The following is a 25,878-nucleotide window of genomic DNA, read 5'->3' as shown; positions in this document are numbered from 1 at the left end:
AGGCTAGTAACACACAAGGAAACGCTTTCACTGGCACAATGGCAACAAGATCCGGCCAGGGAGTGCAGGGGAAGTGAGGTATACATAGGGAGTGCACAGGTGAACACACTAATTAGAACCACTTGCGCCAATCAGCGGCGCAGTGGCCCTTTAAATCGCAGAGACCCGGCGCGTGCGCGCCCTAGGGAGCGGGGCCGCGCGCGCCGGGACAGGACTGACGGAGAGCGAGTCAGGTACGGGAGCCGGGGTGCGCATCGCGAGCGGGCGCCACCCGCATCGCGAATCGCATCCCGGCTGGAAGCGGTATCGCAGCGCACCGGGTCAGTGGATCTGACCGGAGCGCTGCAGTAGCGAGAGTGTAGCGAGCGCTCCGGGGAGGAGTGGGGACCCGGAGCGCTCGGCGTAACAGTACCCCCCCCTTGGGTCTCCCCCTCTTCTTAGAGCCTGAGAACCTGAGGAGCAGACTTTTGTCTAGGATATTGTCCTCAGGTTCCCAGGATCTCTCTTCAGGACCACAACCCTCCCAATCGACCCAAAAAAAAGTTTTCCCTCTGACCTTCTTGGAGGCCAGTATCTCCTTTACGGAGAAGATGTCCGAGGAGCCGGAAACAGGAGTGGGAGAAACATGTTTGGGAGAGAAACGGTTGATGATGAGTGGTTTAAGAAGAGAAACGTGAAAGGCATTAGGAATACGAAGAGAAGGAGGAAGAAGAAGTTTGTAAGAGACAGGATTAATCTGGCACAAAATTTTGAAAGGACCAAGATAGCGTGGTCCCAATTTGTAGCTAGGGACACGGAAGCGGACATATTTAGCGGAGAGCCATACCTTGTCTCCTGGAGAAAAAATGGGGGGAGCTCTTCTTTTCTTATCAGCAAACTTCTTCATGCGTGATGAAGCCTGTAAGAGAGAATTTTGGGTCTCTTTCCATATGGTGGAAAGATCACGAGATATTTCATCCACAGCGGGCAAACCAGAGGGCAAGGGAGTAGGGAGGGAGGGAAGAGGGTGACGGCCGTACACCACGAAAAATGGGGATTTGGAGGAAGATTCAGAGACTCTGAAGTTATACGAGAATTCGGCCCATGGTAGAAGATCTGCCCAGTCATCCTGGCGGGAGGAAACAAAATGCCGTAAATAATCACCCAGGACCTGGTTAATTCTTTCTACTTGCCCATTGGATTGAGGATGATAGGCAGAAGAAAAGTTTAATTTAATCTTGAGTTGTTTACAGAGAGCCCTCCAGAATTTTGACACGAATTGGACGCCTCTATCCGAGACGATTTGCCTGGGCAACCCGTGAAGACGAAAAATGTGTACAAAAAATTGTTTTGCCAACTGAGGCGCTGAAGGAAGACCAGGAAGAGGGATGAAATGTGCCATCTTGGAGAATCGATCAACGACCAGCCAAACAACAGTGTTGCCACGGGATGGGGGTAAGTCAGTAATAAAGTCCATACCAATCAGAGACCAAGGCTGTTCGGGGACAGGCAGAGGATGAAGAAGACCAGCGGGCTTCTGGCGAGGAGTCTTATCCCGGGCACAGACAGTGCAGGCTCGCACAAAATACACAACATCCGTCTCCAGAGTCGGCCACCAATAGAAACGAGAGATGAGTTGCACGGATTTCTTGATGCCCGCATGACCTGCGAGATGGGAGGAGTGACCCCATTTGAGGATTCCGAGGCGTTGGCGTGGAGAGACGAAGGTCTTCCCTGGAGGAGTTTGCCTGATCGAGGCTGGAGAAGTGGAGATCAGGCAGTCAGGAGGAATGATGTGTTGCGGAGAGAGCTCTACTTCCGAGGCATCCGAGGAACGAGAGAGAGCATCGGCCCTAATGTTCTTATCGGCAGGCCGAAAGTGAATTTCAAAATTAAATCGGGCAAAGAACAGAGACCACCTGGCCTGGCGAGGATTCAGCCGTTGGGCAGACTGGAGATAGGAGAGGTTCTTGTGATCGGTGTAAATAATAACTGGAAATCTTGATCCCTCCAGCAGATGCCTCCATTCCTCAAGTGCTAATTTAATGGCTAGTAGCTCTCGATCCCCGATGGAGTAGTTCCTCTCCGCCGGAGAGAAGGTCCTAGAAAAAAAAAACCACAAGTAACAGCATGCCCGGAAGAATTTTTTTGTAGAAGGACCGCTCCAGCTCCTACTGAGGAGGCATCAACCTCCAATAGGAAGGGTTTAGATGGGTCAGGTCTGGAGAGCACGGGAGCCGAAGAAAAGGCAGACTTGAGCTGTTTAAAGGCGTCTTCCGCTTGAGGAGGCCATGACTTAGGATTGGCATTCTTTTTGGTTAAAGCCACGATAGGAGCCACAATGGTGGAAAAATGTGGAATAAATTGTCTGTAATAATTGGCGAACCCCAAAAAACGTTGGATAGCACGGAGTCCGGAGGGGCGTGGCCAATCTAAGACGGCAGAGAGTTTGTCTGGATCCATTTGTAGTCCCTGGCCAGAGACCAAGTATCCTAGGAAAGGAAGAGATTGACATTCAAACAGACATTTCTCCATTTTGGCATAAAGTTGATTGTCACGAAGTCTCTGAAGAACCATGCGGACATGCTGGCGGTGTTCTTCTAGGTTGGCAGAAAAAATCAGGATATCGTCCAGATACACAACAACACAGGAATATAAGAGATCACGAAAAATTTCATTAACAAAGTCTTGGAAGACGGCAGGGGCGTTGCACAGGCCAAAGGGCATGACCAGATACTCAAAGTGTCCATCTCTAGTGTTAAATGCCGTTTTCCATTCATCCCCCTCTCTGATGCGGATGAGATTATAAGCACCTCTTAAGTCCAGTTTGGTAAAGATGTGGGAACCTTGGAGGCGATCAAAGAGTTCAGAGATGAGAGGTAGAGGGTAGCGGTTCTTTACCGTGATTTTATTAAGACCGCGGTAGTCAATGCAAGGACGTAGGGAGCCATCTTTTTTGGACACAAAGAAAAATCCGGCTCCGGCAGGAGAGGAGGATTTGCGGATAAAGCCCTTTTTTAAATTTTCCTGGATGTACTCAGACATAGCAAGAGTCTCTGGGGCGGAGAGAGGATAAATTCTGCCCCGGGGTGGAGTAGTGCCCGGGAGGAGGTCAATAGGACAGTCATAAGGCCTGTGAGGAGGTAGAGTCTCAGCTTGTTTTTTGCAAAATACATCCGCAAAGTCCATATAGGCCTTAGGGAGACCGGTTACAGGGGGAACCACAGGGTCACGGCAAGGAGTACTGGGAACCGGTTTAAGGCAGTCCTTGAAACAAGAGGTACCCCAACTCTTGATCTCCCCAGTGGACCAATCCAGGGTTGGGGAATGGTGTTGAAGCCAGGGTAGTCCAAGGAGAATTTCGGAAGTGCAATTGGGGAGGACCAAAAACTCAATTTTTTCGTGATGAGGTTCGATGCACATTAGGAGGGGCTCCGTGCGGAAACGTATGGTACAGTCCAATCTTTCATTGTTAACACAATTGATGTAGAGGGGTCTGGCGAGACTGGTCACCGGGATGTTGAACCTGTTGATGAGAGAGGCCAAAATAAAATTTCCTGCAGATCCGGAATCCAAGAAGGCCATAGTAGAGAAGGAGAAGGTAGAGGCAGATATCCGCACAGGCACAGTAAGACGTGGAGAAGCAGAGTTGACATCAAGGACTGTCTCACCTTTGTGCGGAGTCAGCGTACGTCTTTCCAGGCGGGGAGGACGGATAGGACAATCCTTCAGGAAGTGTTCGGTACCGGCACAGTACAGGCAGAGATTCTCCATGCGGCGTCGTGTCCTCTCTTGAGGTGTCAGGCGAGACCGGTCGACCTGCATAGCCTCCACGGCGGGAGGCACAGGAACGGATTGCAGGGGACCAGAGGAGAGAGGAGCCGGGGAGAAAAAACGCCTCGTGCGAACAAAGTCCATATCCTGGCAGAGCTCCTGACGCCTTTCGGAAAAACGCATGTCAATGCGAGTGGCTAGATGAATGAGTTCATGTAGGTTAGCAGGGATTTCTCGTGCGGCCAGAACATCTTTAATGTTGCTGGATAGGCCTTTTTTAAAGGTCGCGCAGAGGGCCTCATTATTCCAGGATAGTTCTGAAGCAAGAGTACGGAATTGTACGGCGTACTCGCCAACGGAAGAATTACCCTGGACCAGGTTCAACAGGGCAGTCTCAGCAGAGGAGGCTCGGGCAGGTTCCTCAAAGACACTTCGAATTTCCGAGAAGAAGGAGTGTACAGAGGCAGTGACGGGGTCATTGCGGTCCCAGAGCGGTGTGGCCCATGACAGAGCTTTTCCAGACAGAAGGCTGACTACGAAAGCCACCTTAGACCTTTCAGTAGGAAACTGGTCCGACATCATCTCCAAGTGCAGGGAACATTGAGAAAGAAAGCCACGGCAAAATTTAGAGTCCCCATCAAATTTATCCGGCAAGGATAGTCGTAGGCCTGAAGCGGCCACTCGCTGCGGAGGAGGTGCAGGAGCTGGCGGAGGAGATGATTGCTGAAGCTGTGGTAGTAGCTGCTGTAGCATCACGGTCAGTTGAGACAGCTGGTGGCCTTGTTGCGCTATCTGTTGTGACTGCTGGGCGACCACCGTGGTGAGGTCGGCGACAACTGGCAGAGGAACTTCAGCGGGATCCATGGCCGGATCTACTGTCACGATGCCGGCTGGCAGGAGGTGGATCCTCTGTGCCAGAGAGGGATTGGCGTGGACCGTGCTAGTGGACCGGTTCTAAGTCACTACTGGTGTTCACCAGAGCCCGCCGCAAAGCGGGATGGTCTTGCTGCGGCGGTAGTGACCAGGTCGTATCCACTAGCAACGGCTCAACCTCTCTGACTGCTGAAGATAGGCGCGGTACAAGGGAGTAGACAGAAGCAAGGTCGGACGTAGCAGAAGGTCGGGGCAGGCAGCAAGGATCGTAGTCAGGGGCAACGGCAGGAGGTCTGGAACACAGGCTAGGAACACACAAGGAAACGCTTTCACTGGCACAATGGCAACAAGATCCGGCCAGGGAGTGCAGGGGAAGTGAGGTATACATAGGGAGTGCACAGGTGAACACACTAATTAGAACCACTTGCGCCAATCAGCGGCGCAGTGGCCCTTTAAATCGCAGAGACCCGGCGCGCGCGCGCCCTAGGGAGCGGGGCCGCGCGCGCCGGGACAGGACCGACGGAGAGCGAGTCAGGTACGGGAGCCGGGGTGCGCATCGCGAGCGGGCGCCACCCGCATCGCGAATCGCATCCCGGCTGGAAGCGGTATCGCAGCGCACCGGGTCAGTGGATCTGACCGGAGCGCTGCAGTAGCGAGAGTGTAGCGAGCGCTCCGGGGAGGAGCGGGGACCCGGAGCGCTCGGCGTAACAGAGGTGATTGGGAGGGTAAGGGATTGTTGTATTTTGGGGTTTGTTCTCTTTATCTTCATATTACATTGTTTATTTCTAGCAAACAAGACAGTCCCTCCAAATGAGAGCCCTTCACCCCTACATGGTAACGAGCAATATATCTGCTTTTTCATATTCCAAAGGGGGGGGGGGGGCGTTCATGCCTGTATATTACCTGAATTTCATGTGGGTTAATATATGGTAGATCTGTATGCATGCCAATGGGTAAGAATAAGACTTATAGACTCTCAGCTGGAGGATGTTTAATTGTGATTCTTTCTCATGCCATTTATATTTTGTAAAATGGGCTGTTCGGCTTTTCTAGATATTCTAATGATGTATATTGTACTTGCTTGACTTGTTTCTTTAATAAGCATATTTAAAAAAAATAAAAAAAAAATAAAGGTTTTACAAGGATTTTGAATGACAGTACCCAAAAGATCTGGGATTTAATTTGCTTGTGCCTTAGCTACATATTATTTTATAGATGATTTACCAGATCTTCCACTAATGAAGTGTTTTCTGTACGGCTTTATTAATGTCTTTATTCCTCAGACTGTATATAATAGGGTTGACCAATGGAGTTAACACAGTATATAGCAGGGACAGGATTTTACTCATGGTCAGTGTTCGGCCTTTTGTTGGGACCATATAAACAATTAGCAAAGTCCCATAGAATATGGAGACCACAATGAGGTGGGAGCTACAGGTGGAGAAGGCTTTCTGTCTACCAGTATTAGACGGGATCCTTAGGATTGATAAAACAACATAAGAATAAGACATTACAATGATGGTGGTTGGGATGAGGGCAACAGGAATACTCATTATATAAATCTCCAAGTGGACAATGAAAGTGTCAGAACAGGAAAGTTCTAGTAAGGGAATAAAGTCACAAAATAAATGGTCAATTACATTATGGCCACATAAGTTTAATTTTGTTATTGTTATTGTGTAAATCGAAGTAACAGAACATCCAGACAACCAACAGATGACGGTCAGTATAACACAATGTCCACTTGTCATGATAGAGGAGTAACGGAGAGGATTACAGATGGCCACATATCTGTCATAAGACATCACAGCGAGGAGAAGACACTCAAATAGTTCTGAGGTGCAGAAGAAATAAAACTGAGCCATACAACCAATAAAAGTCATGGTCCCCCCATTATTCATTAGGATGTGGAGAAGATTGGGGACAATATCTGTGGATAACAAGATGTCACTGATGGACAGATGTGAGATGAAGAAGTACATTGGGGTGTGGAGGTTCTTGCTGGTGGACACCAGGGTGATGATCAGGAGATTCCCACATATTATCAGACAATAAACCACAAGGAACAGACAGAACAGGAAAAGTCTTAACCCTCGACTGACCTGAAATCCTAAGAGAAGGAACTCTGTGACCTCCGTCCGGTTGTTCTCCTGTATGTAGATCTAGGCAGTAGGTATAATGTGTTATAAATCCAGAAGAAATTACTCTTATCATAAGACACAAGACTTAGAGTGACCTCAATATATGACCCATGGAGAAATGTTATAACATATATTGTCTACTATACTATAACTTTATATCTTCATATTAGAGACATATTGGGGTGCTCCTTGTATGCAGTAGTTAGCACCTATGGACACTCAACGACATAAAACATGTCCAAGGAGGAAAGTTACAGAAAGAAGTCAGTTCACACAGGCTATTGCACCCTACTGTGTAAGGGGATATAAAACAGCAGACCAGTCTGACGGCCCATGCTGACCCGTTTCCACCACCTAAGAAGCCTCTTTCTGATAAATTATGGTTTACATAATGTGTACCACGGAGCACTATGGGAAAAAGGGGATGGGATGATTCGAAGAAAACAACCATGGGTCCTGGCATAATGTGGATATTACTAGAACATGTTCACCATACCAAAACATTATGCAGATAAAGTCTTCATCCTTGAAGGCAGCAGGATCCCCTAAACACAGTGGTCTCTTTCAGCAGTATAAAGCTTCCGATCTTAAAGCGGACATAGTTTGGGAATGAGGAACATGACAAAGACATCAGGATGGGGACTTGGCCTCTAATTTTCCCAGATCTTATCTCGATTGATCATTAGTTGGATTTTCTGGAGAAATAAATTCAATCCATAACCGACACACCTCACAATGTGCGTAACTTACAGAATCTGTTGCTGATATCACAAGACACATCACTGGTATATGGAGTCCTGGCCTCGATGGGTCAGAGCTGTTTGACAGTGTGAGGAGGATGTACAAAATATTAGGTGATTTAAAGTTATGTCTGATCTGTGTAGATTGTATAAAATTTCAGACATTTCCAGTCATCAATGTGAATTCTTTCTCGTGTAATGTTGTATAAATGTCACTTACATCAGATATTTCTTTATACTTCATGTTCAGATGAATATCTCTTCTCATCTCTCTCAGGTCTCTGGGGGGATGGAGGACAATGTTATACAGGAGCAGCGTCAGCTTCTATGACCACCAGACCCCTGAATGTGAAGCTTTACCTGCCGATATTTATCTACAAGATGAAGACAAGGGACCAGGTAGAAGAACCCCCCGGAGATATCTCTGCTATCGTTTGATGAGTCTACAGGGTTCTGGTCTATAGAGGAATATAGAAATTAATCCGTTATTCATCAGATGAAGAATTACAATTATTTATTTATAAGAATATGTGTAACATTTAGTTATAAATGACATCATATTATACCAACAAAAGCCAGCAATAAAAAGCCACAGCTGGTCCGCCTTAAATACAAACTCCAACAAAATAGAACCAGATTGCGTAAAATTGATCAGTTTATTAACAAATATGCAAAAATACATACATTTAAAAATGGAAACATATATAATATACAGCACTAGAGTCACAACAACAGAAGATATGGAGGAGGCAAGATGGGTATCAAGACATGGAATGCAGGGGAAATCAAGACAGTATAGCAATAATGAGGATGGTCACTGTCAACAAAAGTACAAAGAAAATAATGTAGAGACCTCATGAGGTATATCCAGTAGACCAACATGCACAATGATACATACTGAAATAATAAAGAAGATGGTATAAAAAGGAGGAGAAAACCCCATAGAAGTCCACCTGCCATGCAGCCACACACCTGCCAGCTCCTACCCCAACGTACGTTTCGCCTGTGCTTCGTCAGCCCCCTGACGAAGCACAGGCGAAACGTACGTTGGGGTAGGAGCTGTCAGGTTTACTTCATATTCCGCCATATTTGGGACTCCACGCACTGATGTGTTCTCATGCCTCTTATAATATTCTGGATATCAGTGCTGAATAGATAGACAATCTATTGGACTTTGTGCCCACACCTTATATGTGCTTTCTGTTACATTGCAGCTCTCCACTTTTATTGCCCATTTTCCAAGCTCTTAGCCCCTTAAGGTGTACCAGCAGCCTATAGTTAGTGAAGAGGGGATTATTTAGCCCCATACACCTAGACAAACCTGGCATCACACCCCAGTTTAATAAGCAGTGCTGGAACTCTTAACTCAGATATCACCATTACAAACAGGCAAATCAAAAGTTTCATCTTGTTTCAGATTCGGATGAAGTGGCTGAAAGGTTTGATTCGTATTTGTATGCTGTTTTGGGTTTGCAATAGCCAATACAGATATAGAAATATTGTTTGAGGACATGAGATCTCCTATGACTGTACCCAAACACTTTTTGTCTCACCAGGAAAGCCTCAGTAAAGTTAAAAATACAGTGCGGATTAAATAATGTGTTTTCAAATCTGTATCATTCAAAAGGGGACTAGTGGGAGAAGAGTAATTTTAAGATATTTGGAAGAGAAATGTAAGTTACCGAAATTGACAGAAGAACAGAAAACTAAGTTGGATAGGGTAATTACGGTGGAAGAAATAGAACTAGCACTTAAATCTTGTCAGGGGTCATCGACACCCGGTCCGGATGGATTACCATTTGAAAGTTACTCAGAATTTAGTGGGATTCTATTACCATATTTATGTATTGTATTTCACGATTCTTACGATTCAGGGGTTTTGCCTGCATCTATGTTGGAAGCAGAGATTATATTGATCTTAAAAAAAGGAAAAAAATCCTGAAAAAATAGAATCATATTGCCTGATTTCCCTGATCAGTACAGATGCCAAGACTCTGGCCAAAGGATTGGCCAGATGATTGGCATCAAAGGTTGGGGACATTATTGGGGAAGAGCAAACGGGTTTTGTTCCATGTAGACATATTCATGCAAACCTAATTAGGATCTTTGCCAATATTCAACTGGGATCACATCCCTGTCACTAAATGCCATGATGGAATTTGACAGTGTGGAGTGGGAATTTTTGTGGTATATGCTTGAGGCGTTTGGATTTGGGAAAAAATGTGTTAGATATGTTAAATTACTTTATAAAAAAAAACTTGAATTTAATGGGACAAATTACTTTAAAAAATAAAATAAACACTGCAAAAATGTTATTTAATGTACTGATGTGTTTCAAATGACCAGAGGTACTCATGACCCCTATCCCCACTGTTATATGTTGTGTTTATTGAGCCACTTGCAAATGTCATTCAAAAGAGTATGGAGGTTGGGTTGAAAGGAGAGAAGGATAAGCTGCTTCTATATGCAGATGATGTATTATTGTTTTTGGAGGATGCAGGATTGATGATCCCCTAGGTGATTGAAGTAGTTGAAGAGTTTGGGAAGCTATCTGGCCTATAAATTGATTTGGATAAATCTGCTTTACTCCCTATTGGCAATCAGGTTATTCCTGTTATGGAAGGTATTAAGGTGTTGGGGAAGGAGGAGGTATTAGAATATTTGGGTTTAAAAATATCAGCTAAAGTTGAATCCTTCTCTAAATAAAATTTAGATCCTATAATTAAGGAGTTTCAAACTAAATTTTGAATATGGAAAGCTCTGCCCCTAACTATAGCCGATAGAGTGGGGTTGATTAAAATGGTGGTTCTGCCTAAGTTCTCTTTTTCCTTTTTGCGGCACCTATTTGGATCTCAGATAAATGGTTCAGGGCCATAGAAGCCGAATTGAGTAGGTTACTTTGGGGTTAAAGTAGGGTTCGCATGAATCATGCTGACCTTACTGGTTTAGAAGAAGAGGGAGGCTGTTGCCTTCCCAAGTTTAAAATGTATTATCTAGCTATCAAGTTGCAGAATCTTAAAAAAGGTAAATATAATTGGTAATGGAATATCTGGTATAAAATGAATCAAGTTATAGGAGTGTATTGGAAGGTGCGGAATCAGGATTTCTATTTAAAAAATTGCACATTTGGGAGTATGTGAGATGAATAGAAAGGTATGGGATTAAATAAAGGGGATATGTAACAATAAAGGGGTACTCCCGTGGAAAACTTTTTTTTTTAATCAACTGGTGCCAGAAAGTTAAACAGATTTGTAAATTACTTATATTAAAATTTTTGAATCCTTACAGTACTCATTAGCTGCTGAATACTACAGAGGAAATGGTTTTCTTTTTGGAACACAGAGCTCTCTGCTGACATTATGACCACAGTGCTCTCTGCTGACATATTTATCCATTTTAAGAACTGTCCAGAGTAGGAGAAAATCCCCATAGCAAACATATGCTGCTCTGGACAGTTCCTAAAATGGACAGAGGTGTCAGCAGAGAGCACTGTGGTCAGGATGTCAGCAGAGAGCTCTGTGTACCAAAAATAAAACCATTTCCTCTGTAGTATACAGTCCCTAAAAAGTACTGGAAAGATTAAGATTTTTTTTTTATAAAAGTAATTTACAAATCTGTTTAACTTTCTGGCATCAGTTGATTTAAAAAAAAAAAAAAAAAAAAGTTTTCCATCCGAGTACCCCTTTAAGGGAAGGTTTGATTTCACTAAAGTGTGGAGAAACCTCATTTGTAGAATTTAATCGGGGGATGGGGAGGGAATTTTGGGAAAAGAAGGGGATTGGATTGGTTAGTCAACTATTTGTTGGGGAGTATTGAAAACCCTTCGAGAGTATGAGGGAAGAGCTGGGGTTAGGTGATTTTCACTAATTTTGGTACTTCCAAATGGCAGAAGCATACAGACGCACTAGTAAAAAAGAGATTTTTTCAGTAGAAACACACACTCAAGATAAAGGGGGACGGTATTTGGGGAAAATTTATAAGATTTTGCTAAGGAATTTACTTGGAAATAGGTTGGCTAAAATAAAAAGCAAATGGGAGAAGGAAATTGGTATAATTTCTAGCACAGAGTGGGATAGTATTTTGGAGAAAACTGTATACTGCACAATGAATAAACAATATCAATACACTCAGTTGAGGATAATTCTGCGATTATATTACACTCCATTGCAGTTATAGAAGATAAAATGTAGACAGGACGACAATTGCCCAAGGTGTAATCTGCAATATGTGAATCTACTTCATTTGTTTTGGGACTGTCAAAAAATTTAAGAATTCTGGGATGAAGTTTCCAGTTTTATTGAGAAACATGTAGGAATTACAATGAAGCTGGATCCTAAAACGATCATCTTGGAGGAGGTTTCTAATTATGGATGTTATAATAGACTCCTTACTAAGCTTCTAATCTTAGCAAAGAACTTCATTTTGAAATCCTGGTTCACTACAAATGTTTCTAGAGTGAAGCACTGGGACAATTTGTTCAGGAAGATTAGAATTTATGAAAAGTGTCGTAGTACAGAGTCAAAAAAGAATTTAAAAAATGTTCACACGACATGGGGTTGTTAACAAGGGAGATTTAGAAATAAAGAGTTTGGATAATCAGCCAGGCGGAAGTATAGGTGGGGGTAGTAAATGTATAATTAGGTATAACAATGTTGTATAATGATGGTGCAAAAGTATGTACTTTGTTGGTTTTATACTGAATAAAGAATATTTAAAAGGAAAAAAAATTAAATAAATAAAAAAGTTAACATTACAGTGACACATGCATATTTACTACATTTACTCTACATTACATTTGTTACATTGCTATACGGCTGCGCCCAGGCAGTGGTATAGCAATAGGGGTCTGAACAGTCACAATTATGACCAGACTCCTTGGCCACTTACTGGATCTACCATCCAGTCCCTCTGGTCAATCATTTCTGTGTCCTTTAGATATCCTTTAATTATATCTGGACAATTTATTTATTGATTTAAATATCTATACCTGGTTCATACCAAAGACTTTGCATTATATTCCAATGCTATCAAGTGATGTTTATAAACAGTATGCTATTACCAAAAGAGACTACTTATAAGCACATGGACATTCACTAGAGTATAAAAAAAACTGTCAATGGATGCTACATTTCCTACTATTATGGTTTCTGAGGGCGGCTTTTCTTAAGAGTGGGAGATTGCAGTGTCCCGGTACCACCTCTCTGTTGATGTAGTATAAGTTTGTTGTGTGGTTTAGGAGTTCTCTCTCCAAGCATATAAACCCAGGGCCATAGCTATAGAGGTAGCAGTCGCATCGGGGCCCGAAGCACATCTTCCCCATAAGGGACCAGTATTATAATTGTAAACTCAGTCCTCATATAGATAGGCACTGTTACTTCACAAATAGGTAAGCAGCTATATTCCTCTGGCTAATTGACCATTCCAGTGCTCACATGTAAGATAGAAGATGCATCCAATGTAGATAAATGAAAGAATGTAGTAGGGGCCTAGTAGGGGCCTGACGAAGCACTGATTGCACGATATGGATTGACGCCCATCCCACTCCCCCACTCCACCTGCTCCTGTCCACTCCCCGCCTGACACATTATGTTGAACATGTCATGATACAATAAAGAAGTTGTACTACGTGTCAAGACCGGATGAGTGCTTCATTCTTTTGTTTATCTACATTGGATGCAGTATTATAATTGCCATATGGGGCCCTGTTGCAGATTTTGCAACCTCAGGTCCCTATATTTATTCCACTGAAGCCATCCATGAACAATTTCACCTTTTCATTATCTTCCTGGAAACACAATGTGGCATAAAACGGGAGTGGTGCCTGGACACTGGAGAGAGGACATAGTGCAGGAGCAGGCTCAGGTAAATTCCTGACACTTGGTCTGGGAGGAAAAACACTGTTATGTCACTGATGCTACCATGCCTTATCTTATGCAAGTGTTTCCAATTCCTATTTCCACCACCTTTTTGCCCTCCCTTAGACAAATCATAAGCTGGCTCATAAGGTGTAATAAACTCCCCAATTTAGCACAACATCTAGGAGTTATCGGGTAGTCTATTCCTGAATTCTAATACAAAAATATACACCTTTTACCATGGTAAACTGGATTAGAATTCCTACTTATAACTCCTAGTTACCTCTGGAGGAGGAGTTGGCAAACATTCTTGGCAAACAAGATCTTTGCTCTTATTTCATGTAGACAACATACCTGGTCCTCCTTTCATCAGTTCTATGACGATGGCTACTTTGGTGGTCTGGAGGTGGTTTGTAAATGCTTTTGCAGACTTGAGCTTTCTTCTCCGCTGCTACACAGTGGTGTTCACTGTGCCTTAAAGGGGTATTCCCCTGCAGCATAGTCAAAGAAAAAAAAAATCCTGTTTTTTTTCTTTGACTATGCTACAGGGGCTGTAAAGTTAGTGTAGTTCATAATATAGTGTCTGTACCTGTGTGTGATGGCTTTCTCATAATTCTTATGTTATTTTCACCCCAATATTTATTTTTAACAACAAATAAAATGACTGTTGTCTAAGATTTTTCCCAGGTTGCAATGTGGCCGAGACCTGACTCACTAGTCGGCTGATGACAGGGAGCCTGTCTGCTTCAATGGGTGAAGGGATCGCTTGGTAGGAGAGAGATCAATCTGCAACTAATTCAACAGCTGGAGGCACCCTGATTGAAAACTACAGGTCTTTTGAATGGATGCAGCTCATTTATGTTTCAATGGGTGGAGTGGCTGATGTGTGGGTGGGAGGAAAATGGAATGATGGGATTTGTAGGCAAAAAAGAAAAACTCAACCTGGATATACAAGTTCAAAAAAAGCTAACCACAGTGTTATGGTAATTTCACAATATAGCCATATAGCCCCAAGACATGCGCAGATCCTTCCTAAGCATGTTCATTACTGTCTGCCAGGTACGTACGAAAATCACCTTATGGTGGAGAACCCATTTAAAAATGATGTTATCTTTATTCTATGGGTCAGTACAACTATGTTGAAACTCAATTTATATAGCTTTTTATGTTGTTTTCAACTTTTCAACAACAAAATCCTTTTTTTTCCCCTCTTTTATGTGTTGCCATATTCGGACAGCCATACCTTTTTATTTTTTTTTGTTCAGCTGCATTGGGCTAATGAGAAAATAACCTTCACAATCACTGATTGGATGGGATACAATGAAGAATGAATAAGGATGTCTATTCCACATGATGGCCTGTGGATAACAGAAAATGAGGGAGTGGGGTGTTGGGTGTATAGATCCCTAGGATGGGCAAAAACCCAGGAACATCCTATCAGGGAGATGTAGTGTTATTGCCCCTACTCCCACAGGGACAGTCGGGGCACTGACACTAATAAGGGCAACCCCTTCCCAGAACTATCTCTTGGACTCATCCTAGAAGTCCCTAAAGTGCAAGCATACCCGGGCACTGGTATACTAACGCGTTTCCGCCACGTAGGTGGGCTCTTCAGGGGTTAACCTGAAAAGCACAGAAATACTATGGGAGATTAAATAGAATAGCAAATCAAGGTGCATAGAAATTCAATGGGTAAATCCAACTCAATGTACAATCCCAAAACAGAGATATGAGTCAGAATATGAATGGATAGTAAACTAATACTGTGACCACCAGATAATTCGAACTTGGAGGTGGGTGAGTGTAACCATGTTACACAAAAATACATTCTAGATCTTTAAAAAACACATACCAGATCTTACAAGAAATAAATATAGTTCTTATATGTAGTTCATTATAGAGAGGGAGAAATCATATGCATCACTAGAAAGCTACCTGATGGTTGCATTCATGAGAAGCTAAGGTGAACCCTTCCACAATATAGCCAGACCTCATCTGAGAAGTCCATATGGTAACAGGACAATAACTGCCCATGACTAGAGATGAGCAAATTTTTAGAAAAATTCAATTTGGCCGATTCGCTGAATTTTCCCCAAAAATGTGTTTTGTTTATAATCTATTCATGGCAAATCACTATTAAAAACGGCTATTTCTGGTCTACAGAGAGCCTCAAAGGTGTAGAACACTTTGCTTTGCTATAACACGCATAGGGAGTGTGCTGTGTTAGTGAAATAATACTGTTATCCATTATGACATGCAGATTACAGGCATCCCTTTTAGAATCACTGCTGCAGAGCATCTGGATGTGGCAGCAGGGGGACCATAGGGCATCAAAACGAAAAATATTTTTAACCCCTTAACGACCACAGACCACAGACGTAAATGTAATGCCATCTTCCGGGGTCTTCTGCTCTGGTCTGAGATAGAGCAGACCAGAGCAGAAGATCACCGACAATACTGATCAGTGCCATGTCCTATACATAGCACTGAACAGTATTAGCAATCAAAGGTTTGCCATAGATGCTATAGATAGTCCCCTATGGGGACATAAAAAGTGTAAAAAAAAATTTGGAAAATGTAAAAATAAAAAGTGAAAAAAAAAGTGAAAAATCCCCTCCCCCAATAAAAATTAAAATTGTCAGTTTTTCCCATTTTACCCCCAAAAAGCGTAATTTTTTTTATAAACATATTTGGCTAACTATCAAAATATAATGTTAATTATCCCGTACGGTGAATGGCGTAAACGTAAAAAATAAAAAAATCCAAAACTTCTGCTTTTTTGTCACATTTTATTTAAAAAAATTAATAAAAAATGATCTAGAAGGTTTATATATGCACATGTGGGATCGATAAAAAGTACAGATGACAGCGCAAAAAATGAGCCCTCATACCGCCCTATATATGGAAAAATGATAAAGTTATAGGTGGTCAAAATGGGGTGATTTTAGATTACTGATTTCGTACAAAAAAGGTTTAGATTTGTTTTAAGCGGTACGAAAATATAAAAGTATCTAGCCATGGGTATCGTTTTAATTGTATTTACCCACAGAATAAAGAACACATGTCATTTTTACCGTAAAGTGTATAGTGTGAAAACAAAACCCTCCAAAATGTGCAAAATTGTGGTTTTCATTTAAATTTCCTCCCTAGAAAAAAAATGTTGGGTTCTCCGTACATTTTATGGTAAAATGAGAGGTTTCATTACAAAGTACAATTGGTCATGCAAAAAACAAGCCCTTATATGGTCTGTAGATGGAAATATAAAGGAGTTAAGGATTTTAGAAGACGAGGAGGAAAAAACAAAAATGCAAAAATAAAATTGGCCTGGTCCTTAAGGTGAAAATGGGCTTGGTCCTTAAGGGGTTAGGTAATTTTTATTTAATTTAATTTGATTTTATTTACATTTTTTGAGCACCCATTCTGGTGAACATCGAGCTGGCGGTCCACGTGAGGCGAGCTACCACCTGTTCCAGCCCGATCCTCTCAGTGCCCCCCCCCCCCCCCCCCACACACACACACTGTCTTACTCTTTGTGGAACTGCAAATTTTTCATTTAATCAGTTATGGTTCATTTTTATCGCTCCAACCTGTTTCATTGGATTCTTGTGGTAATTCCACAGGTAATATTTGACATTGACGACCATAGGGCCTCAGTCTTGAAAAGATTAAATCAATTTTTTGAAATGTAAATTACAAATTTTGAAATTTAAATTTAATATGACACTCCCAAGTTTAATGTCCCAGGCCCCAGCATTTACTTTAATAAACGGTGTGGTTACAAAAGACCAAATCTAACAAGGAGTCACATGTCACATGGCGGCACAATGACAGAGCTTGGAGGTTGCATCAGTATGAGGAGACAATATAGTGGCTGAATGACACAGCGTGGAGGTGTTGGCAGCATGAGGAGACCATATAGTGGCTGAATGACACCGCCTGGAGTTGGCAGAAGCATAAGGAGACAAAATAGGGGCTGAATGACATAGAGTGTAGTTGGCGGCAGCATGAGGAGACCACATAGTGGCTGAATGACACAGTGTGGAGGTGTTGGCAGCATGAGGAGACCACATAGTGGCTGAATGACACAGCCTGGAAGTGGCGGCAGCAGGAGGAGAATATATAGTAGCTAAATGACATAGCATGGAGGTGGCAGCAGCATGAGGAGAATGTATAGTGGCTGAATGACACAGCCTGGAGGTGGCAGTAGCACAAGGAGAAAATATGGTGGCAGAACGAGACAGCCTGAAGGTGGCAGCAGCAGCATCAGGAGTCCTGAAAGTGACCTATTGACAGAGTGGTGCGGTGGGTGGCAATACCAGTACCCGATGAAGAAGGTGGTTAAAAAAAAGGATATCTTGGCTTTAGATATGTGGCATCAGGCGGGTAGCTGGATCAGATTAGTAGCTGAGGCAGGTAGGCCGAAGAAAATGGTAAATATTGAGGATATGTAAAACATAACTTTTAATAATATGCTTAGGATAAAATATAGAGCCCCCCAAAAATGTTTTCCAATCAAACCAAAGGAAAGGTGTGCAAAAAAAACATGTGCCACCTACACCAAGTATTTATGTAATGCAAAGACCTCTAAAAGGTGGAAGGGAACAACGTATGGTCCATTGTAACCGGTGGGGGTAAAAACTTCCCCTGTAAGGCCCAACTCTCACATTATTAATTCCCTTCTTTGCAAGCATTACTCATTGTAGAAAGGGCGGCCCCACACCCTCTCCCTATTTCATCCTACAAACACTGCCATTACCCAGGGTTTTTAGGTGGAAATAGGGATTGGTTCCTGTGTGGGGCCGCCCTTTTTAAGACAAGTAACACTTTCCTCAAAAGGTGGAAGGGAAAAATGTATTGTCCATTGTAGCAGGAGGGGGTAAAAACTTCCCCTGTAAGGCCCTACTTTCGCACTATTAATTCCCTTCTTGGCAAGTGTTACCAAGACATGTAAAGCCCCACTGCCCTGGGAAACGGCAGTGTTTGTAGGGAAAAATAGGGAGAGGTTCCTGTGTGAGGCTGCCATTTTTAGGGCGAGTAACACTTGCACAGAAGGGAGTTAATAATGCGAGAGTAGGGACTTACAGGGGAAGTTATTACCCCCACCTGATACAATGGACAATATGTTGTTCCCTTTCACCTTTTAGAAGTCTTTGCATCACATCAATACTTGGTGGTGTAGGTGGCACATGGGGTTTTTTGCACACCTTTCCTTTTGTTTGATTAAAACATTTTTTTTAGTACATATATTTTATCCGTAGAAAAGTTTTAGCTAATGCATATCCTCAATACTTACTTGTGGTCTGATGCGGAGGAATATCTGTAACTGGGGAGCAGCACCTTAAATCTGTTTGGCACTATCCATACTTGTGCAATGTTGGTGTAGCAGCATGGTCAATCTACTCTGATGCATCTGGCATTGGTGGCCTGAAATCCTGGCTAATCCATGCCTAATTCATCTTCAAAAAGGTCAGTCTCCACATTTTTCGTGGACAGACAAATTCTCCTTGGGGTGACTATGGCCCCCGCACTAAATACCCGCTCTGATGGCACACTACTGGCCGGGCAAGACAGCTTTTCCAGGGCAAACTCTGTTAGTTGTGGCCATAAAATACTAATTCCCTGGGGAGGTGCATTAATACTTAACTTTTAATAGGGAAAAGTAAAAAAATCACCAAATTATAGTGCACAAATATAACCCAAAACAAAAGATTAAATATGCTGGTCGAGGCATATATCGCTCTCCAGCATGTGATAATACAATTTAGTAGGGTGTAATTCTCATAGCTCTCAACGCGTTTCTGCTAACAGTAGGTGGTGTCTTCAGGAGAGGCAAATCAGCATAACTCAGATACCCTATAATAATTATTTTCAGTATCGAGAGCACCCTATTAACAAATAGTAGGTGAAAGAATCTTAAAATCACAGCAAAACTGTATAAGACCACCTGTAATAGAACAGGACATCAGGAGTCCACCTGTATAGAAAAACATCGTAGTGATGGACCGGGACAAATACGTCCTAATGTGTAGAAATTTGCTGGATGATAGGTCGACATGAGAAACTGAGGAGTGATCCTACCAGTATCTATAAACAAGAATTGTTGAAAATTGTAGCCAAGGCTAAAACCGATCATCTATTAAGTGATCAGGAGAGTGACTTTTTAATCCCTAAAAACCCGGTTGTCCCAACCTTCTATGCCTTGCACAAGGTTCACAAGGGGACTACACCTCTGAAGGGGCGTCCTATTGTGGCAGGCATAGGAGGTTCGGGACAAAATATAGGGATTTATATAGACAACGTGCTTAGGAATTTTGTGATGTCTTTACCCTCTTATATTCAAGACACGACAGATCTATTGAAGTGCCTGGAGGGAGTAGTGATAGACCAAGATACACTTTTGATTAGCATTGATGTTGAGTCGCTGTATTCAGCGGTTCCACATGAAGTGGGGTTGTCAGCAATTTCATATTTTCTATCTTTTAGAGATATTAATATGCAAGCACATAATCAACTGGTGCTAGATTTAATGCGATTTGTATTAACGCATAATTATTTCTTGTTCAATGGTGTCTACTTTCACCAGCTCAGGGGTACGGCCATGGGGAGCCCATGCGCCCCCACATACGCAAACCTGACCCTGGGCTGGTGGGAGGCCACCGTTGTTTTTGCTGACATAAGGGAACACTTCAGTGAATCCGCCCTTATATGGGCGCGGTTCATTGATGACGTTCTGATTCTTTGGCAGGGTACGGCCCAGAGTTTTGAAGACTTTATTAAGTCTTTAAATGAGAATCACCTGGGCCTGTACTTTACTTTTGAGATAAATCATAATTTTTTTGCCTTCTTGGATATTATGATCCATAAAATGAGAATGGTACTTTACGAACTACCATCCATAGGAAAACCACTGCCACCAATAGCCTCCTGAGGTGGGAGACCTGCCACCCGGGACCCCTGAAACGGGGTATCCCGCGGGGGCAGTATCTCCGCCTCAGGAGAAATTGCTCGGAGAGGCGTGACTTTGTACCGGAGGCGGATAAGCTTCGTACTCGATTTCAAAATAGGGGATACCCTAAACATGTTTTATCTGCTGCATATCAACATGCATTGGCCACCCCTACGGAGTCACTTTTAAAGTCGAAACCTAGGGATGATCAATCAGTGAATCCAACAAGGATCATTGCCACCTTTGATCAGGGTTCAAATGAGATGCGACAAATCCTACAGAGATATTGGGACATTTTAAAAATGGACCCTGATATACGAGAAAAGGTCCCAGAGATCCCTCTGCTGACGTTCAGAAGAGGTCGTAATCTAGGGGACATGTTGACCAAAAGCCATCTTCCACCGAGGAAACCTAGAGCCACCTGGTTAGAGCATGGACAGAAACCATCTGGCTGTTTCCCCTGTGGACATTGCAAGCCCTGTGCAAACATCAACAGGTCCCAACATTTTGAGAATGAATCCACAGGGGAAAAATTTAGAGTAAGAGAATTTATCAACTGTTCGACAATATCAGGTATTTATTTAGCTATTTGCCCATGCTCTAAGAAATATGTAGGTAAGACCAAGAGGGCCCTGAAGACCAGAATCCTCGAGCATTTGGGGGATATTAGGCACCAAAGGGATAAGCCCCTAGCCAGACATATGTCTGAACAACATCTCGGACAGACAGATAACCTGGTGTTTATGGGAATAGAAAAAGTCACCAAAGGGTGGAGATATTGATCGAGTCCTGCTACAGAGGGAGTGCAGATGGATCTATACATTAGGTACTTGTACCCCCTCAGGTTTAAATGATCAAGTCAATTTTACCTGTTTTCTGTAGTTAGTGGGTACCTCCCTATTTGGTGACTTTAGGCAGTCAGTGGAGGCTGTAGCTAGCCTTAAGTAAGTGTCACCAATATACCAGGTATCAGAGCAGTACTCCCTGGTTTGTATCCAAACACTGTAAGTATCTCCACTGAGACTATTATCGTTATCTTTCGCTGAGTGTGCCTGCAGCTCACACTCCAGCTTCCTCCGGAGACTGCTCTGATTTACTTAAAAACACCCTACTCAGCCCCCCCCCCCGACATGTTTCGCTACTATGTAGCTTTGTCAAGAGGTATGGGGCTTCTGAGTATGGGCAGCGTGTGTCGGGCTCTTTATTACCTCTGTTTGTAACGTCACATCCCATATTGATGGATCCCCATCCAACTAAATCCTTTCTTTTTAATCCTTGTCCTCTGGTTGGTACAAATTCCTTATTGACATAAGCTTCCTCCAATGAGATCTCGGTTCACTCCTCCGAATCCCATTGGTTTTCAATGGATAGGTATCTCAACCAATCCGTATCTTTGTTTATAGTTCACAGTGAAACAAAAAGGTATAAAGAAATTCTATTCAAAAGAACTCTTTCCCCCTCCCAGAACCCCTTCCCACCCCCCCCCAACACCCCCCCCCCAACATCCAACCCAACACCCCCCTCCCCTCTCCCCCCCCCTCCCCTTGAAACTAAGTCTGAGCGCAGAGGAGAACGCGCAGATGACGACAACTATAAACAAAGATACGGATTGGTTGAGATACCTATCCATTGAAAACCAATGGGATTCGGAGGAGTGAACCGAGATCTCATTGGAGGAAGCTTATGTCAATAAGGAATTTGTACCAACCAGAGGACAAGGATTAAAAAGAAAGGATTTAGTTGGATGGGGATCCATCAATATGGGATGTGACGTTACAAACAGAGGTAATAAAGAGCCCGACACACGCTGCCCATACTCAGAAGCCCCATACCTCTTGACAAAGCTACATAGTAGCGAAACATGTCGGGGGGGGGGGCTGAGTAGGGTGTTTTTAAGTAAATCAGAGCAGTCTCCGGAGGAAGCTGGAGTGTGAGCTGCAGGCACACTCAGCGAAAGATAACGATAATAGTCTCAGTGGAGATACTTACAGTGTTTGGATACAAACCAGGGAGTACTGCTCTGATACCTTTTTAAAGTGTGGATATTTTTGATATATTTTTTGATTCAATTAACAATAAAGTTTAAATATTTTAGTGGGTATATGGGAAATTAGGGTACTATTGGATTGCCCCAAGGGGTGATCTATTGGAAAAGTGATTGGATTAACCCTCCATATACTGGTCTTGACCAGTGCATTGATTCGATTAATAAGAGGACAATTACCTCAAAATAAAGACCAGGCATAAACAGCTATCAAATGTAATGGCAGGCTTTTTATCTGGCAAACCAAATCCTGATTTATTCTTGAATCAAGCACAGCATGTCTTTTCAGCTAATGAACTACCCTTAAATCAGGTGGACATTAAATCAGCATTCAAGAACCTACAAAAAACTTATAAAAGTTACTTGCGCTCCTGGTGGGAGATTGCAAGTTTAGAGACCTATTCCTCACAAAAAATCGTATATAGGGGTCTTAGGATAAACATAACTCCTAATTCACATAGAGAGGACCCGGAATTTATTCGTGGATGGCAACAACTGTTAACTGAAAACTCACTCCGTATGTTGGAGTATCTCCTAGCATATGAAGAAAAGGCTTTCAATGAAATCAGTAAACAACTTGAGGGACAGATAGAAGAGATACAAATTTTCAAACCACAGACAGAATTTAATAACCTAGAACAACAACTACAAAAGCACATAGAAAGTTTTCAGTCAGACTTAAAGGAGCGGAAACATCGTAAATATATCAGAGACAAAAAAGACTTTGACACAGGGTTGATATACGTGAAGAGGGGACCTGAAAATTATAATTCGAATAACCAGTACACTGACATTTCTGAAACAGAGGTGTCAGAATCGGATGACCCATCTGGGGGAAAAAATCCAAACCAGGGTAGATATAGGAACAAGAACAAACGTAAGACTTATAACAACAAAAGAACAACTTATCGAGGAAATTACAGAAGCCAAGGACAGGGGGAGAACCAGGGTAATCAACAAAGGGGAGGATACGGTTATCAGAGTCAACTCAATCCTAATTCTAATCCCCAACAACAATGGCTGCAGGAATTAAATTTGTGCCCCCCAGGAGTAAGTGGTATGCCTCCACATATTCATACCGCTTCATCACAACCCGCTGGTCTACAGTCCTCATGTCCTCCCATACAATCCTCTGGTTCACAGTCCTTATATCCCTCTACACAAGTAGTGACTACAACAATGCCACCTGTCAACTCAGCAGGGAATGTGAATCAATACCTGCCCCCACAAGTTGCCCCCCTTTTCTTAGGGGGAGGTGTCCAACTCAGGGACAGGGAAAAGTGGGCATATCTACAAAATCCCCTTCATCCCAAACCAACTTAGGGGAAAATGAAGAAATGCAAGTGTGTAATCTAACATCATTACAACTTACAGACGATCAAATATCTGTCCTACGGAAGGGACTTTCTTTCACCCCCACTCCTAAATACGATTCCTTTACATGGGTAAAGGATATAAATTTATTTGCAAGGAAACTTGCTTTGCATAAGGTACATAAAAACAATGAAATAAATACTAATACTACAAGACAAGATATACAGGTAGTGACAGATTTGGCTGACCTGTTAGAAGAAAGTGAGACGGGAGAGCGGAGATTGCCACTCCCTCCCTTTACAAGTCTAAAACCCAAATGTAAAACTACACCTCACTTTGGTCAATTCAGCAACATAGATACCTTTGTGAGAATGGTCAGTACAGATTTAGAACAACTGTCCTCTAGGAAGTACAATACCAACCTAACTCGAAGAGAAAATCAGGCTCTAAGACAACTAGAGGAAAATGACGATATAATCATAAAGCCCTCCAATAAGGGGGGCAACATCGTCATAATGACCAAAAATGATTATAAAGATATGGCACTACGCCTGCTGAAAGACCAAAGTGCATACAAAAAATTGGATTACAATCCCACAAGTGCATATGTAGCTGAACTGAAGGAAATCCTGTCCAGAGGGAAAAGTGATGGTTTGATCACAGATGATGAGTATAAGGCAATGCTGAATGAAAGACCAACACTGTCAACGTTTTATGCATTGCCAAAAATCCACAAACAAAAGACCCCAATTCCGGATCGCCCGATTGTATCGGGCAATGACAACCTTACAGAAGGAATAAGCCTCTATGTTGATCAGATTTTGGCACCGTTTGTCACCTCCTTACCATCATATATAAAAGATACAAGAGATGCTGTCTCCAGGCTTGAGGAGATTTCGTTTACCCCAGATATTTACATAGCGAGCCTCGATGTTGAGGCACTGTACATGAACATTAACCACAAATTGGGGGTAAAAGCGGTAGAGCACTTTCTATGCACGAAAGGTACACAATTTATTACACATAATAAGTTTGTCACTACACTTTTGTTTTTTCTATTAACACATAATTACTTCACTTTCGATGGTCACTTTTATTTACAAACTAAGGGCACAGCAATGGGCACAGCATGTGCACCAAATTTTGCAAATTTATTTTTAGGGTGGTGGGAGGACACAGTGGTATTCACTGAGACACTAGGTATGTATACAAAACACATTTTATTTTGGGGTCGTTTTATAGATGATGTTCTTTTATTTTGGGATGGCACTATCACCCTGTTTCATGAATTTGTTCACAAACTAAATCACAATCAAATAGGAATGCAATTCACATCAGAAATAAATGAAAAAACACTTTGCTTTCTAGATCTGGAAATCTTCCTCGAGCCTGAAGGCAGCATCCAGACGAAAGTCTACAGAAAAACTACCTCAACGAATAGCTTCTTGAATTGGAGAAGTCACCACCCCAGGCCCCTTAAGAGTGGCATACCGGTGGGGCAGTATTTGAGGGCCAGACGAAACTGCTCCACTGAAGAGGCTTTTCTTGAAGAAAGTAAGGTACTCATGCATCGTTTCTTGTCAAAAGGATACCCCAAAAAGGTTCTTCATAGGGCTTTTGCGAGGGCAAGAGACACCCCGAGATGTGATTTACTGAGAAATAAAACAATAACTGAACAACAACAGAAAAAGACAGTTCGATGCATAGGTACCTTCGACCAAAATAATCAACAGGTGATGCAAATATTAAGAAAATACTGGCCAATTTTATTGGCAGACAAAGATCTGACAGAAGTACTTACGGAGCAACCGAGTGTGACATATCGCAGAGGTAGGAATATGAGAGAAAGGCTGGTGCGGAGTCACTACAAATCAAAAGAAACAAATCGTGAGGGCACGTGGCTAAAATCCAAGCTAACAGGCTCACATCCATGTGGTAGATGTAATTTTTGTAGGTTTCTCCCAAAGAAAAAAGAATTTGTTAATCCCTTTGATGGGAGGAAATATGAGGTCAGAGACTTCATTAACTGTCAGACACAAGGAGTGGTGTACATTGCCGAGTGTGGGTGCCCCAAACTGTACGTAGGAAAAACTACACAAGAATTAAGAAGAAGGATATCAAAACATCTAAGTACAATTAGAACAGGGGCTGACACCCCCTTGGCACGGCATATACGAGACGTGCATAGAGGAGAGGTGAAGGACCTAAGATT

General features: G+C 42.7%; 1 protein-coding gene across 1 annotated transcript; it reads right to left on the bottom strand.

Annotated features, from left to right (window-relative positions):
* Positions 1-5,861: 5,861 nt before the first annotated feature.
* LOC130367160 (olfactory receptor 476-like) lies at positions 5,862-8,594 on the bottom strand. Its single transcript, XM_056569564.1, has 3 exons — positions 8,554-8,594; positions 7,728-7,788; positions 5,862-6,788 (listed from the first exon to the last, which is right to left on the bottom strand). The coding sequence occupies exons 1-3, from the start codon at positions 8,592-8,594 to the stop codon at positions 5,862-5,864; spliced, it is 1,029 nt and encodes a 342-aa protein (XP_056425539.1).
* Positions 8,595-25,878: the final 17,284 nt, after the last annotated feature.

The sequence above is a fragment of the Hyla sarda genome, chromosome 4, assembly GCF_029499605.1.
Source record: "Hyla sarda isolate aHylSar1 chromosome 4, aHylSar1.hap1, whole genome shotgun sequence".
NCBI lineage: Eukaryota > Metazoa > Chordata > Amphibia > Anura > Hylidae > Hyla > Hyla sarda.
This window is presented reverse-complemented; position numbering and strand designations above follow the sequence as displayed.

Bases quoted from the DNA above. Each gene is read 5' to 3' on its own strand.
- LOC130367160 (XM_056569564.1), bottom strand. From the start codon at position 8,594: ATGGCGGAATATGAAGTAAACCTGACAGCTCCTACCCCAAC. The intron at 7,789-8,553 runs GTACGTTTCGCC...CCATCCCCCCAG, and splicing joins CTGACAGCTCCTACCCCAAC to AGACCTGAGAGAGATGAGAA. The intron at 6,789-7,727 runs GTAAGTGACATT...CCTACTGCCTAG, and splicing joins AGTATAAAGAAATATCTGAT to ATCTACATACAGGAGAACAA.